This window comes from Epinephelus fuscoguttatus, linkage group LG1 (genome assembly GCF_011397635.1).
Source record: "Epinephelus fuscoguttatus linkage group LG1, E.fuscoguttatus.final_Chr_v1".
NCBI classification, from domain to species: Eukaryota; Metazoa; Chordata; class Actinopteri; order Perciformes; family Serranidae; genus Epinephelus; species Epinephelus fuscoguttatus.
In genome coordinates this window covers 8,874,136-8,887,008 of record NC_064752.1, presented here as the reverse complement: position 1 = coordinate 8,887,008, position 12,873 = coordinate 8,874,136, and the positions used below count along the sequence as shown (strand labels likewise).

The 12,873-nt window shown below is 40.4% G+C and overlaps 1 protein-coding gene across 2 annotated transcripts in view; it reads right to left on the bottom strand.

The window, feature by feature from the left end:
* LOC125890207 (glycine N-acyltransferase-like) overlaps positions 1-12,873 on the bottom strand; it is a 44,354-nt gene that overhangs the window by 4,405 nt on the left and 27,076 nt on the right. The window contains exon 6 of one of the 2 annotated variants that reach the window (XM_049578744.1): positions 12,140-12,805. The exons of the other annotated variant lie outside the window; for it this stretch is intronic. Within the exon in view, the coding sequence (XP_049434701.1) occupies positions 12,803-12,805 (3 nt within the window). The 3' untranslated portion in view covers positions 12,140-12,802. Of the gene's footprint in view, positions 1-12,139; positions 12,806-12,873 lie in introns of those variants that run through there. 2 annotated transcript variants of the gene reach the window in all.

Here is a 12,873-nt window from a genome sequence, read left to right as displayed (position 1 = left end):
TACCTCACTGTGTCTCTGTCCTGTTCAAATGTTCTCTCTGTTCCTGGAAAAGAAGACAGCGGAGGAATGCTTTGTGTACTTTTAACCCTTCACAGGCCCTTTTGTCTGGCTCTGAGCTGTTCATCCTCTGCCTGTGATCTCTGCTGTTGAAAGCAGATCCCGATGACGTCGGCTCACACACACAAAGGGAAGCTTCCTGGACAGGATTACACTGTGACTCACAGGCTGGCGTTGGGTTTCCCAAAGGCATCTTTAGACTCACACCGCTCTGCTTTCACACCAAAAGCTGTCGGAGCAGCTTGTTTGAAACCTGAATCTACTTACTTTAGGTATGAAGTCACTTTAGGTGCTGTTTCATAAACATATTCCAATTATTCCCATGAACCATATTAGGGATTAAAGGGTCGTCAGTGAATGCATGTGGCCATTTCCAATTTATCCACCACGAAGGATTAAAAGGCCCCAGCTTTGTTCGACACCACTCATTAAACTGTTTTGATACTACAAAAATTTAAGCTGCTGTGTGACTTCAGAAAAGATGTTAGAAAGAAGATTTGCAGAAATGAATGTTATATAAATATCATTATACATATTGCAGCTTCCAAATAAGTTCAAAAATAGCCGCCCACAGACGACATAACAGGAGATATGATGAACTCACTGTCTCTGGTTTAATTTTACTCATTGTTTGATGATCCAGGTGCTTTGGTTGGTTTTAGAGTGACTGATTTGCAGGATATACATGACACTATATATCATTATAAGTGTCTAATTAGACCACTTTATTGTCTCATTAAAAACTCTGTCACATTCCAAAAACCACAAACCAGGCAACAGGCCAACAAGTCTCAATTCACCAGTCCAAACTGTGACTAAGCTGTTATACTGATCCTGATGTTTACACGTCTGATTAATGAATGAGTTTCTAAGAAGAAGTAGTCAAATACTGCTTAAGTAAAAGTAGTGATACCACTTTATAGAAATACTCAGTCACAAGTAAACATTACTGTGATACTATATGAAAGGTCCGTTATTATTGATGCATTAACATATCAGCAGTCTATTAATATTATAGCTTGTAGAGAGGGAGCTAACAATATAAATGCTTTATTTACTTCCGCATTATTAAATCTATAAAAGAAAAGCATCTTCATTTGAAAAGTGATTGCTTGTTTTGTTTGTAGAATATTAAAATAAAAAGTAACTAAAGTCTTTATAGCTGTCAAATAAATGTAGTGCAGTAAAAAGTACAATATTTCCCTCTTAAATGTGCTCAATTTACTTTATTCAAGTCCAGTAAAAGTAGCTCAATAATTGACCTATGGCTAAGCCCCGCCCCCCTCCACTCACTCAGACAAACTATCAACATTCAGTGACCGACGCTATGGCAGGTGTCACAGTACACGGCATTTCACAGGAGGCAATTGGTGATTTTTGACATAACGATCAGATGTCATTGAGAAGAAACCAAAAGGGCCTAAACTACACATTGGAGGGATATATTCATCATTTTATTGTTGAGAAGGTCGATGAAAAGCTTAAATTACAAGCCAAAATTTACAGGTCACAGTGTACGCTTGTGAACCGCATCTGGTTGCCGTCACCATCAAAGACAACAAGTTAAAGTGCCACTGAAGTTAAGGTTTTTGGCTCAGAATATGAGAAAAGGATAACAGCCTTTTTACCATCTTTACCAAGAGTGTCTCTCCGTTAGTTTGGTGCTACAGTATTTACACTGAATCATTCAGCATAACGTTTGCCAACCTTTGTTATCTCTGCCATTACAGATAAGTTAATGAAGCTAAGCTCCAGAAGTTAACGTTAGCTTAACTAGAGCCCTTTGGACAACAGCTAACAATGATGTACCATCACCAAAGTACAAAACTAGAACAAAATAGGCTAATGAACTCCCAGCAAACAAGGTGACATGATGAACAACGCAGCTAGGAGCTAACGTTAGGCTAACTTTAGCTAACGTTAGCTAGAGATGTTAAAGATAACTTTATATTTCTTTCCAGCAAAGTGACAATATGTTGCCTCAAACACAATGTTGACTTACCTTAGAACAGATGTAGACATCATTGTTAATCTTATTCACGTTGAGTTGATGTTGTGGTCTAACGTTACCACACAACTTTATCCAAAGGAGACACTTTTCTCGGTTGAGATGTGGTTTAAAGTGTAAAAAATACACCTGGTCGCCCAGCCTCTCAGGATACCTTGTGTCAGAGTTGCATGTACCCCATGCACACCGTTTGACCATTTTTAAACTTCAAATCTCAGAAAAAGCTCATAAAACTGAACAAACTGACTTTCTGTAATGCATTTCAATGGACGTCCAGGCAGAGAATGTCCGAGTGTATGGGAATGGCTATACGCACTGTGATTGGCTCATCGCGTTTGAGGGCGGGGCTTAGCCATAGGTCAATTTTACCAAAGCACAGAACTTGAACTAGAACTTGAGTAAACGTATAGGTACTTTCCACCACCGTTGGTACGTACTCATTATTCATTATTAAACCGTCAGTAGAGGTGGAAATTGTCAGATTTATACTCACTGTCTTTCTGGTCTGTTCACTTTTAAAGCACATGTATCACCTTTTGAATGCACGTAGGCTATGTCAGGAAGTGAATGCATCATCAAGACATGACCTAGTTCCGAGTGTTATATCACATTCTGTTCAGTTCAAACTCGCCTCTAAAAGCATTTTAACATGAGGACCTGATGGCACTTGCCTCGAGGGAATGAATGTCAAACACGCTTCACGGCAGAGCTGATAAGAGCGCTTCAGATATGCAGCCTCACCCAGTTTTCAACTTCACCCCACACAGTAAACTCAGCAGCCATTTAAATCACCCAAACCATTGGTAATGTTTAAATTCAGAATCAACTTACAATTTACATTTTAAAACTGATGCACTCAAGTTCAACCTCTAAAACTTGTCCTTCCTTTAGTAATCTAGAGCTGTCAGGGACGTTATGCTCAGTGGTATCTACATATTGTCTTATTACATCATTACAGAAATTATATCCATTCAAAAGCAAAATATGAAAAACCGCAAAGTTCTTTTAAAGGGAAAAATGAAACAAAAAAGTAAACACAATATAAGAAATATGAATATGCAGAGATGGGACCAAGTCACACATGTGCAAGTCTCAGGTAAGTCTCAAGTCTTAACCTTCAAGTCTCAAGTAAGTCCCAAGTCATTTCTTCTTGGGCAAGTCAAGTCAAGTCAAGTCACAGGTTATGTCAAGTCAAGTCGAGTCAAGTCACCTTATTATTGTAATTTTACCTGCAGAATCTGATCTTAATAAAGTGAAAAGACAAGATATAAGTAACTGTCAGTAAACATTGACTTCATCGCTGCAATGTTTACTTTGCAGGGACGACCCCCATGTGTGCGCGCACCACACACACACACACACACACTAACCAAGGCAGCAGCCAAAATCACCCATTTAGCTCATTTAACCCTGTGTTGCTCGTTCATAAAACGTACAGCCGGTCTTGTGATGAACTGGTCGGAATGTTCGCTCATGTTTTCTGGGGTTAATGTTAGCAAATAAATTAAAAAACAAGTTCCACCAAACCCACCCACCTACCCACCCCACCCCCGTATCGTATCAAGCTAAGGTTAGCTAACTACTGACTAACCAGATAATATTAGCTAATTGACAAGCACTGGGCAGAATGGCTCTTCAAATGACGAACAAAGTTTGAAGCTGTCGCCTGGTTGTCCGAGATGTTTATGCCGCATGTCTTGCACTGTGCTGTTTGTCTTTTGCCTTAATAATGTTAATTCCGAAAGCCGAAGACGATGACTCTCAGTACCTCCTCCTGCTGACATGTTGATGCCCATCTGATATAAGAGGGCGTGTTTCTCCAATAAACACGTAAGGTACGTAGAGAGCGCATGACTGATTGACAGGGTAGTGATCCAATCATGACAACGCCATTCTCAGCCTGCGCTCCTACCGGGTAATCGACATTATTTTTTAAATTAATTTATTAATTTTATATTCTAACCAAAAACATGATGTGAATAACACTCAAGTCATTCAAATCATCGTGTCTCAAGTCAAGTCAGGTCCTGAGTCTTTAACTTCCAAGTCCGAGTCAAGTCTCAAGTCTTTTATTTTTTGTCAAGTCAAGTCACCAGTCATCAAAACAGCGACTCGAGTCGTGTCGAAGTCACAATGACTCAAGTCCCCATCTCTGTGAATATGTGCTTCATACATACATATACAAACCAATGTACACACATAAATACACACACGCAGACAATTTTGCCCAAATTTGACAAGCTTATAAAAAGGCTTACGATGAGAAAAATAAATAAATGCAAATATAATATAGTGTTATTTAATCCACAAAATGATAGCGATGATACAACTAAAGCTTTTGCTCATGATCTGCTCCTGGCGTTACGTTGTTTGATTCGATTCTTCACTAAAGGTTCGTGTTTCCTGTTTCATTTTGTCACTCACAGCTCCTCTCGTTTAAGGTCACTTCCTGCCCTTCAGCGGGGTGGGACACTCTCTTTGAGACTGTTTAACATGTTTCAGTGATCCAGACACAAGTGGACAGCTGAGACACACAGCTGTTCACACCTGTATCTATCATATGTCTCTGGTCTTTTTTTATGAACTTTTTCCCAATAATTACAGAGTTGTAATTCTCACCCATGTCTTTATTTTATGGGAAGCCTTAGTGTCAGTCATCCCCCATTTTCTGTGATAATGCGCCAGTTATTGAGCCTTTTAGTAAGTGCACACTAGATTTCACTGCGTTGTAACCCATTGATATGGCTGGATATGACACTATGACTTTCCTCTTTTTAACCTCCTTGCCCTTAGGTTTTCCTACCAGTTCTGAATGTCTGCCCCGCCCTGATTAGTCTCACCTGTCCCTCACTGGTCCTGCAGCCTACTCACCTCATGCTCTCCTGTTCTTGCTCCACCTCCAGTCTCTTCTAACTAATACCTGCCCAGTTTCTTTTTCTTTGTCTGAATCTTCATATTTTGTTTGCAGTTCTGTTTGGATGCATTTGGGTCCTGTCCTGCTACCTGCTCTCCAAAACGTGACATTTGCACATTTAACACTTCAGAGAAAGCTTGTTTTCAAAACATCAAATAAGGGATAATAAATCTCACACACTGTTTGTGGAAAGACTTATTTGGAAATTTAAGAATGAGTTGTGTGAATCATGTAGCCAACACTTTTCTATGCTTTTATGTCTGGAACCTCCCGTCTACAACGGGCTTGAGACGCGCCTTTGTTGAGGACTTGACTCAGATTCCGGAGTTACTCTCTTGAAGCCTCCTTAATGAATCTGATCCTGTTTGATTCAGTGGTGGGAACCTCTTGCGAACGCATGCCTTTGCTGACGTTGACCCCAGCAGGATTTGAACCCTTGGCCTTCTGCATGAAAGATGAGTGCACTTTGTAAAATGGTTGTTTAGCTACTTGTCTTGTTCAGCAAAATCAACTATGCCAATCAGCCAAAACTTTAAAACTATTGAACTTGGCTCTGATTTGTTGAGGCATGGACACAGGACTTCTGGACGGTGCCCTGTGGTGTCTGGCATTGGGGCGTTGGTGGTGGGTCCTTTGAGTCTTGTGGGTTGTGAGGTGAGATACCAACATGTCTCTCGAATCCTCAATCACATTGGGATCTGTGGATATTAGAGACCAGAGCCCTGGGGCCTGTTGTTCGAAAGTAGAATTAACCAATCCAGGATATGTGGAAAAGCGAGGCTGGACAAAGTCTCATAAGTCCATCCTGGCTTAATTGGTTGTTCGAACGGCAAGCTAGGCTGAGGAGGAGCGGCTATGTCAAGCCAGGTGTAACTTATTCAGGTGAGCGCGCATCCACAGCTTTCTTAAATAGACCACATGGGTCGATCACAGTTTCACTGATGCACCAATGGAGAGGACACGTGTGGCTTACTTCTCGCCCAGTGAGCAGCATGTCATCATGGACACTTATGAGGAGGTTAAACACATAATAACTAAAAAAGGAAACAGCAGCAACTATTAAGCAGAGAGAAAATGTGTGGCAGACACTTGCAGACCGACTGAATGCATAAATATGCTAATCTAAAAATATACACTTGCTGCGCAAATGAATCTGTCATAATTACAATTAAAGTTCCCTTCACAAATTAACCATTGTACACACTACATAATGTAGTAGAAAATACATTTGTAGCATGACACAGATGCTGAACAGCCTGACAGCCTGCCTGGAAATATAGTGAGTATTGCCAATTGCTGTGCTAATAGATATGTGTTTTACAGAATTCACAAACTGTCAGACAGCTATATGCAAGTCATCTGAGGAAGCAGATAGGGCTGGCAGATGTCAAGCTCCAGTGTGAAAAGAGAAAGCTGCAGAACATGGAGCTTGACAGACAAATTAAAAAAAAAATTAAGGAAACTGGACTTGGAAATTAAGAAACTACAGAAAGAAGTAAGTGACTTTAATGCACACTGTAAGCATGACTTTGATGCAATGTATTAATCAATGTTATTTCTTTCTTTCTCTCCACAGCTCAAAGCAGACGCTGACTGATTACAGTATTTTTCATCTAAATAAAATGAGGTCAAAGAATATTGTGGTTTCATCTTCATGTTTTCATTCATTGATGTAAAGTACACTGGAGTTATTGGTCCAGTTAACTGGGAATGTAATTTGGGAAGGTCATACAGTCATGAAACCTAATAACCACTAATTGTGTGCTATGCCAAATACACCTCCTTGTATGTGTATTCCAACTATTAATCGTTTTACTGGTGAGGATATGTGCATGTCAAAGTATCCTTGTGCAAGATGCTGAACCCCAGATTACTCCCAATAGTGTATGCACCCTGTGTGGTAGACTGACGGCATTAGTGTGTGTCTTGGAATGGGTGAGTGAGCAGCTGCACACTGCTTAGCACTTTTATCTTAAGCGCTTTATAGCTACTATGTAAAAATAAAGAATTAAAATAAAATCCTGCTACAAGCAGCTATTTAATAAAAACTGCAACAAATCAGCTATTTTAACAACCCCCTGCTATAAAAGCAGCTATTTAAAGAATGAGAAACAAAAAACAGCTGTAAAACCATCAGTATGACGGTCATTGCAGGGCTCCCTGCTGTGCGGCGCTGGGTTTGTGGACCCAGCAGTCTGCACAGGTAGCGGATCCCACCCCCTGAAAAGTGGTACCGCTCATACAGGTGGTCGTCACGGTGGAGCAACGGGTCCAACCTGTTCCGCAGCACTCGCTCGCATCTAAATGCTCTGCGCACAATAAGTATGGCAAGCCATTTAAACATTTAATCGCTAAGTCTGGAATTACCATTATAGATATCTACAACGTCATTCTGACTATCTGAAACTCAATTCAAGATATCTAGAAAGGACCATGTAGATATCTTCAATTGATGATAATTAAAGATATCTTGAACTTGAACTTCTCAAACTGGAATTACAGATATCCACAATTCAGTTACAGATACCTGCAATAAGAACTGCAGATATCCACAACTACATTGGAGATATCTATAATGACAAACCCCATACACATGAATGGCAAAAATAGTTTGAATCTTACTAGTCAAAACTGAATTACAGATATCTGTAATTAGAGTTTTGACTAGGCAAAATTATGTTGCAGATATCAGTAATGAATATCCAGTTTCCTTAATTTTTTTTGTCTGTCAAGCTCCATGTTCTGCAGCATTCTCTTTTCACACTGGAGCTTGACATCTGCCAGCCCTATCTGCTTCCTCAGATGACTTGCATATAGCTGTCTGACAGTTTGTGAATTCTGTAAAACACATATCTATTAGCACAGCAATTGGCAATACTCACTATATTTCCAGGCAGGCTGTCAGGCTGTTCAGCATCTGTGCCATGCTACAAATGTATTTTCTATGAGCACCACATCACTGACTTCTTATACATTATGTAGTGTGTACAACTGTTAATTTGTGAAGGGAACTTTAATTGTGATTATGACAGATTCATTTGCGCAGCAAGTGTATATTTTTAGATTAGCATACTTATGCATTCAGTCGGTCCGCAAGTGTCTGCCACACATTTTCTCTCTGCTTAATAATTGCTGCTGTTTCCTTTTTTAGTTATTATGTGTTTAACCTCCTCATAAGTGCCCATGATGACACGCTGCTCACTCCACATATCCTGGATTGGTTAATTCTACTTTCGAACAACAGGCCCCAGGTCGACACCTTGAGCTCTTTGTCACATTCCTTGGGCCATTCCTCAGCAGTTTATGCAGTGTGACATGGTTCATTGTCCTGCTAGTGGGGGCACTGTCATCAGTGAGCGTGTTGCCATGGGGGCGTTACTTGGGCTGTAATTGTGTTTCACTTGGCATCCGCAAGAATGTCAGGACCCTCTCTGACTTTTCAATACACTTCGTAAAAAGGTTGTTCAGCCGCTTGGTCTTGTTAACAGCCAAATCAACTGCACTGTTCATGCAATACACATTCATAAAAAATAACTTGGGGCTTCTTAGCTTCATCACACAACTGGTAGTTGAAGATAGATTTAACGTAATTTCAGAGATATTGTTATTTATGAATTTGTATGTTCGATATGTTAACCCAGTCTCACAACGGATTTGTCGCAATCCAGCACTTGGGCAGTGTTTTTGGTGTCAGACACAGACTAAAAAAAGCTGTCCTTTAACAACGGCATGAAACGCAGCTGGTTGCTGTTACAGTTTTATGGCACCAGGTGGCATCAGGGGGAAACGCAGCAGGACAAGAATGAAAGTTAAGGCGGCGAAACTACAGTGGATTTAGACCTACCTGATACATTTTCACTCATGTTATAGTTTGTGTCCTGTGCTGCAAACCTTCATTTACATGTTGTGCAGCTGTAAATTTTCAAATATGGTGAAAAATCCCTGTCTTCGCATTTTATCATGACCACAGTCTGTTTTTATAAAAGTGCTTGTGACATCTCAAATGTGGCTTTGACTTGCAACTGAAAACATGTAGCCCATTTCGTAGAAAACACCAAGATATGTGTCATGTATTGCCAGTCAGCCTGTGAATACAGAGATAGGAATTTTTGTCCATATCGCCTAGCCCTATTATGACAGACTATCTGTAAATGTTTCTTGTTGCTGCAGTGGTTCTGGAGTGTCCTCCCGAGGCCAATTTTCTAAATTCCTAAAAAAGAGGATGAACAGGATCAGCAACAATTTTTGTGGCTTTTTGTTCTACCCGTGTTTCATGTGCACATCCCAGCTGTTTCTGCTCTTTCCAAATAATTTTACTGTCCATGTTTGTATGTAATTCTGGACCATCTGTCTTCGTTCTCAGCCTCACAGGTGTCCGTACCAGGCACACATGTTAAAGAAACTTTCAACAAGAATCTCTAAGGACGCATTCACGCTGGCGCTATTTGGTCCGCTATAAACAAACCCTGGTCCGCTTCCAAACATAGTTCGGTTCGTTTGGAGTAGTGCGAACCCTCATTTGAACTCTGGTGCGTACCCTGGTCCGCTTGAAAACTGGGGGTGTTGGTTCACTTGCAATTGAACCCTGGTGCAGTTCGCTTACAGTGGGAAGTGCAAATGGACTGTCCAGCGAACCAAAGAGAGGAAGTGAACCTAAGAGAGGAAGTGACGTAGAGCGCAGTGCATTTTGGGTAGAAAAAAACCCAAAGCCAACAGCGTGAACAGAGAGAAGCAGAGGTAAAAAAAAGAAAAAATTGGAAAATGTCTCGTGGGCAGACGTAGAGTAGTGAGGAGGTGCAGGTGCTTATTGATATATGGTCAGAGGACTATATATCGCAGTTGCTTGTGGCCAATCGATGAGCTGGGTTTTCTTCTTCTTCATGTTTTTTTTCTTCCTGGCCAGTGGTCGTTTCAGGCAATACTGCCCCCCGGATAAGCAGCTGTTGTAACTGTGTGACATTGTCCAGGTGGTTTGGTCCGCTTTAAAAAGCGCAGTGTGATAGTGAACCATACCAAATGAAGGTATGAAATTTTTCAGCATTCCCCACCCAATCGAACAGAGTCCCCCAGGCCATCCTGGTGTGAATGCGCCCTAAGATGCTCTTGCTCATAATGTATTAATCTAATTTCCTGATTAGATACAAGCACTGCATTGCTTTTTAAAACATGTTTTCTGTGTTGGCAGTAAAACCTACAGTGCAATTAAAAAAAAAACATATTTGAACTCCTCCACTGCTTTAACAGGCTGATCATTAATAACCAGCTCCTTTGTCTTACTTTAGCTGATAAAGAGAGTTTTGTTTTCACAACACTTAGTAAGCTCACCAATGTGGTGAAAACATGTTGACTGATCAGCTGCGTGCCCTGTCTGCACAAGTGACACCACATCATAAGCACATTTATACAGTTGGCATGTTTGATTAATTTGTATTTCATTGAGGTGATCACACAGCTTCAGGTTGCTCCTGAATTTAGAATCGTTGTCACTTCTGCGGAAATGAAAGTGTCATTACGGAGAGCTTTTATTCATTCTGGCAGATATATGGAACAAATTAGAGGCTGTGAGTGTGGGTAGAGTGCCGTCAGCACAGTACATTCCACACAATTTAATGTACTCATCTGCAACTTATATAAGTGTACAGCTCTTCTGCGTGCCACGACACATCTGTAGGCTATACCATATGTACAGTCGCACATTTTGTTCTTTCATTTTATTTTCCCAGAACCACAACTGCCTCACTGATGCAGACTGTTGAGGGTTTCTCACAATAGTTCTATTGTTTCATATGGATCTATGGATGATACTGCTGGTCTTTGAAATTACATTTTGCTCAGACATTCATGGATTTTCGTGATATTCTGACTTTTACTCCTGCGCCACCGTGAGGTTCACATTTATGGTTTTCAATAAAATATAGCCACAGTTATTTGATGGATTGCCATAACATGTTGTACGTGTGTTCATGTTTCCCCTCAGGATGAATAACAACCACTATGATGAGTTTTTTAATTTGTCCAGTACTTTGGTTTATGTCCACATACCTGCAAAAATAATCACATTCCTGTTAGCCTCCGCTGTTCTTTGTGTTAGAGGTCCAGTGTGTTGGATTTAGTGGCATCTAGAGGTGAGGTTGCAGGACTGAAACTTCTCCCGTATGCCAAGTGAGGATGGGTACCGAAACCTGGTGCAATATTAAATTAAAGCCCTATTGACACAGACCTAGAAGTACCAGGGGACCTCACAGGATTTAGAAATCCCCCCACCCCCTGATGCAGCACATTAGCACGGGATGAGTAAAGTCTGCATTTTACTTGAATTTACTGAAACTATCCCACACATATGATGTGTTCAGTCATTTGTAATTTCACTCTACACAACACAGGAACACTAAAGGGCACCACATCAGGTTGCTTTTTCTGTGATCGGACCCAAAGATGCTGTTAGAACTTTCATTTATAACTGCCAAAACACCTTCCATAAGTCTTGACCAAAATAGAGGCAGAAAGAAGGAGGGGAGAATACAAAAAAACGAAATGTGACACCAAATCACAGAGATGCCAATGCCCACAAGACTAATATTTCCTCACAATCTGTGTCTGGCAAAGTATAATAGGTAATTTGAGGTGGTTACTTGAAAAATTACAGACATGGCAGATTCACAAGGGATTAAGATCACAGACGATCTCAGCAGTTATGAGAAAATACCAGAGGTCCACGGGTAATACTAGCCCCATCTAAACAGGGCTGAAGATGATGACAAAAGAAAACATTACACCTGCGTAGCATCAGCATGTTAGCACTGTCATTGTGAGCATGGTGTTAATGGCCCCCAAAGGATAGTAAAGAAGACTAATTATTTCTGGGATGCCCTGATCTGTTCTTTTAGCACCAACAAGTCACTAAAATTTCTGTTTAAACAGAGACTAAAGAACTATCAATTTCCTGTTAGTCTGCCATGAAATTAAATACAATCATGCTCCTAATCTTAATGATCAACAGTCAGGTCACTAGTTTTATTTAATAATTAATAATTAAGTATGCACAATTGAGTTAAACTCTTAACCTGAATACATATATACAAGCACATCAGTCAGTTAAATGAGGTCAGCTTTAAAATACATAACACAACCCTGCAGGGTATGTCATCATGGTGGAGTTTATTAACGTGTCTCTTACATATACATCCAGCCTGTGATGGTCTCATGTGTTCTGATCATGGATTGGCTGCCTACGTTTTGCTGTGGTGATTTCACCCAATGAGCAACAAGAGTGATGAGAAAAGCAACAGCAGCAGGCAGCAGTCAGCCTGTTGCATCACGATGGGAAGAGCCAGGAACCAGAGCCAGAGAGAAACAAGAGTTGTGACAAGAGGACAGCGGAGGCGTATGCTGCTGTCAGGCGTGTAAAAACTCTTATGACAATAACAGTACATCAATTAATAAATGACAATTTATGAAAAAGAATAGGGGAAAATGTTTGTTAGCAATAAATAAATAAAATGTTAAAAAATCCCAGATCTTGACCTAATAATGAAAAGTGAAGGGATCAGTAAAGTTATTACAATTCACCCTGACGGGGAACACGAATATCTGCACCAAATTTCACAATAATCCATCTTAGTTGAGACATTTCACTCAAAAACTAACCAAAATCAAACCAAAATTTCACCTTGTTGCTGCCACGAGATGGAGAGTCAGGGGGTCATCAAAGTCATGAGGATACATTATCCAGGAACCATGAAAGTCTGGACTAAATTTTGTGCCAATCCGCTCTGCAGATCTTGAGACATTACTGGATAGTTGAGCACTTTGACCAGCTGGTGTCACTAAAACAGAATTTAGAGAAACACCAGACTCAGTAAGATTCATCCTCTGGGGACAGTGAACATCTGTA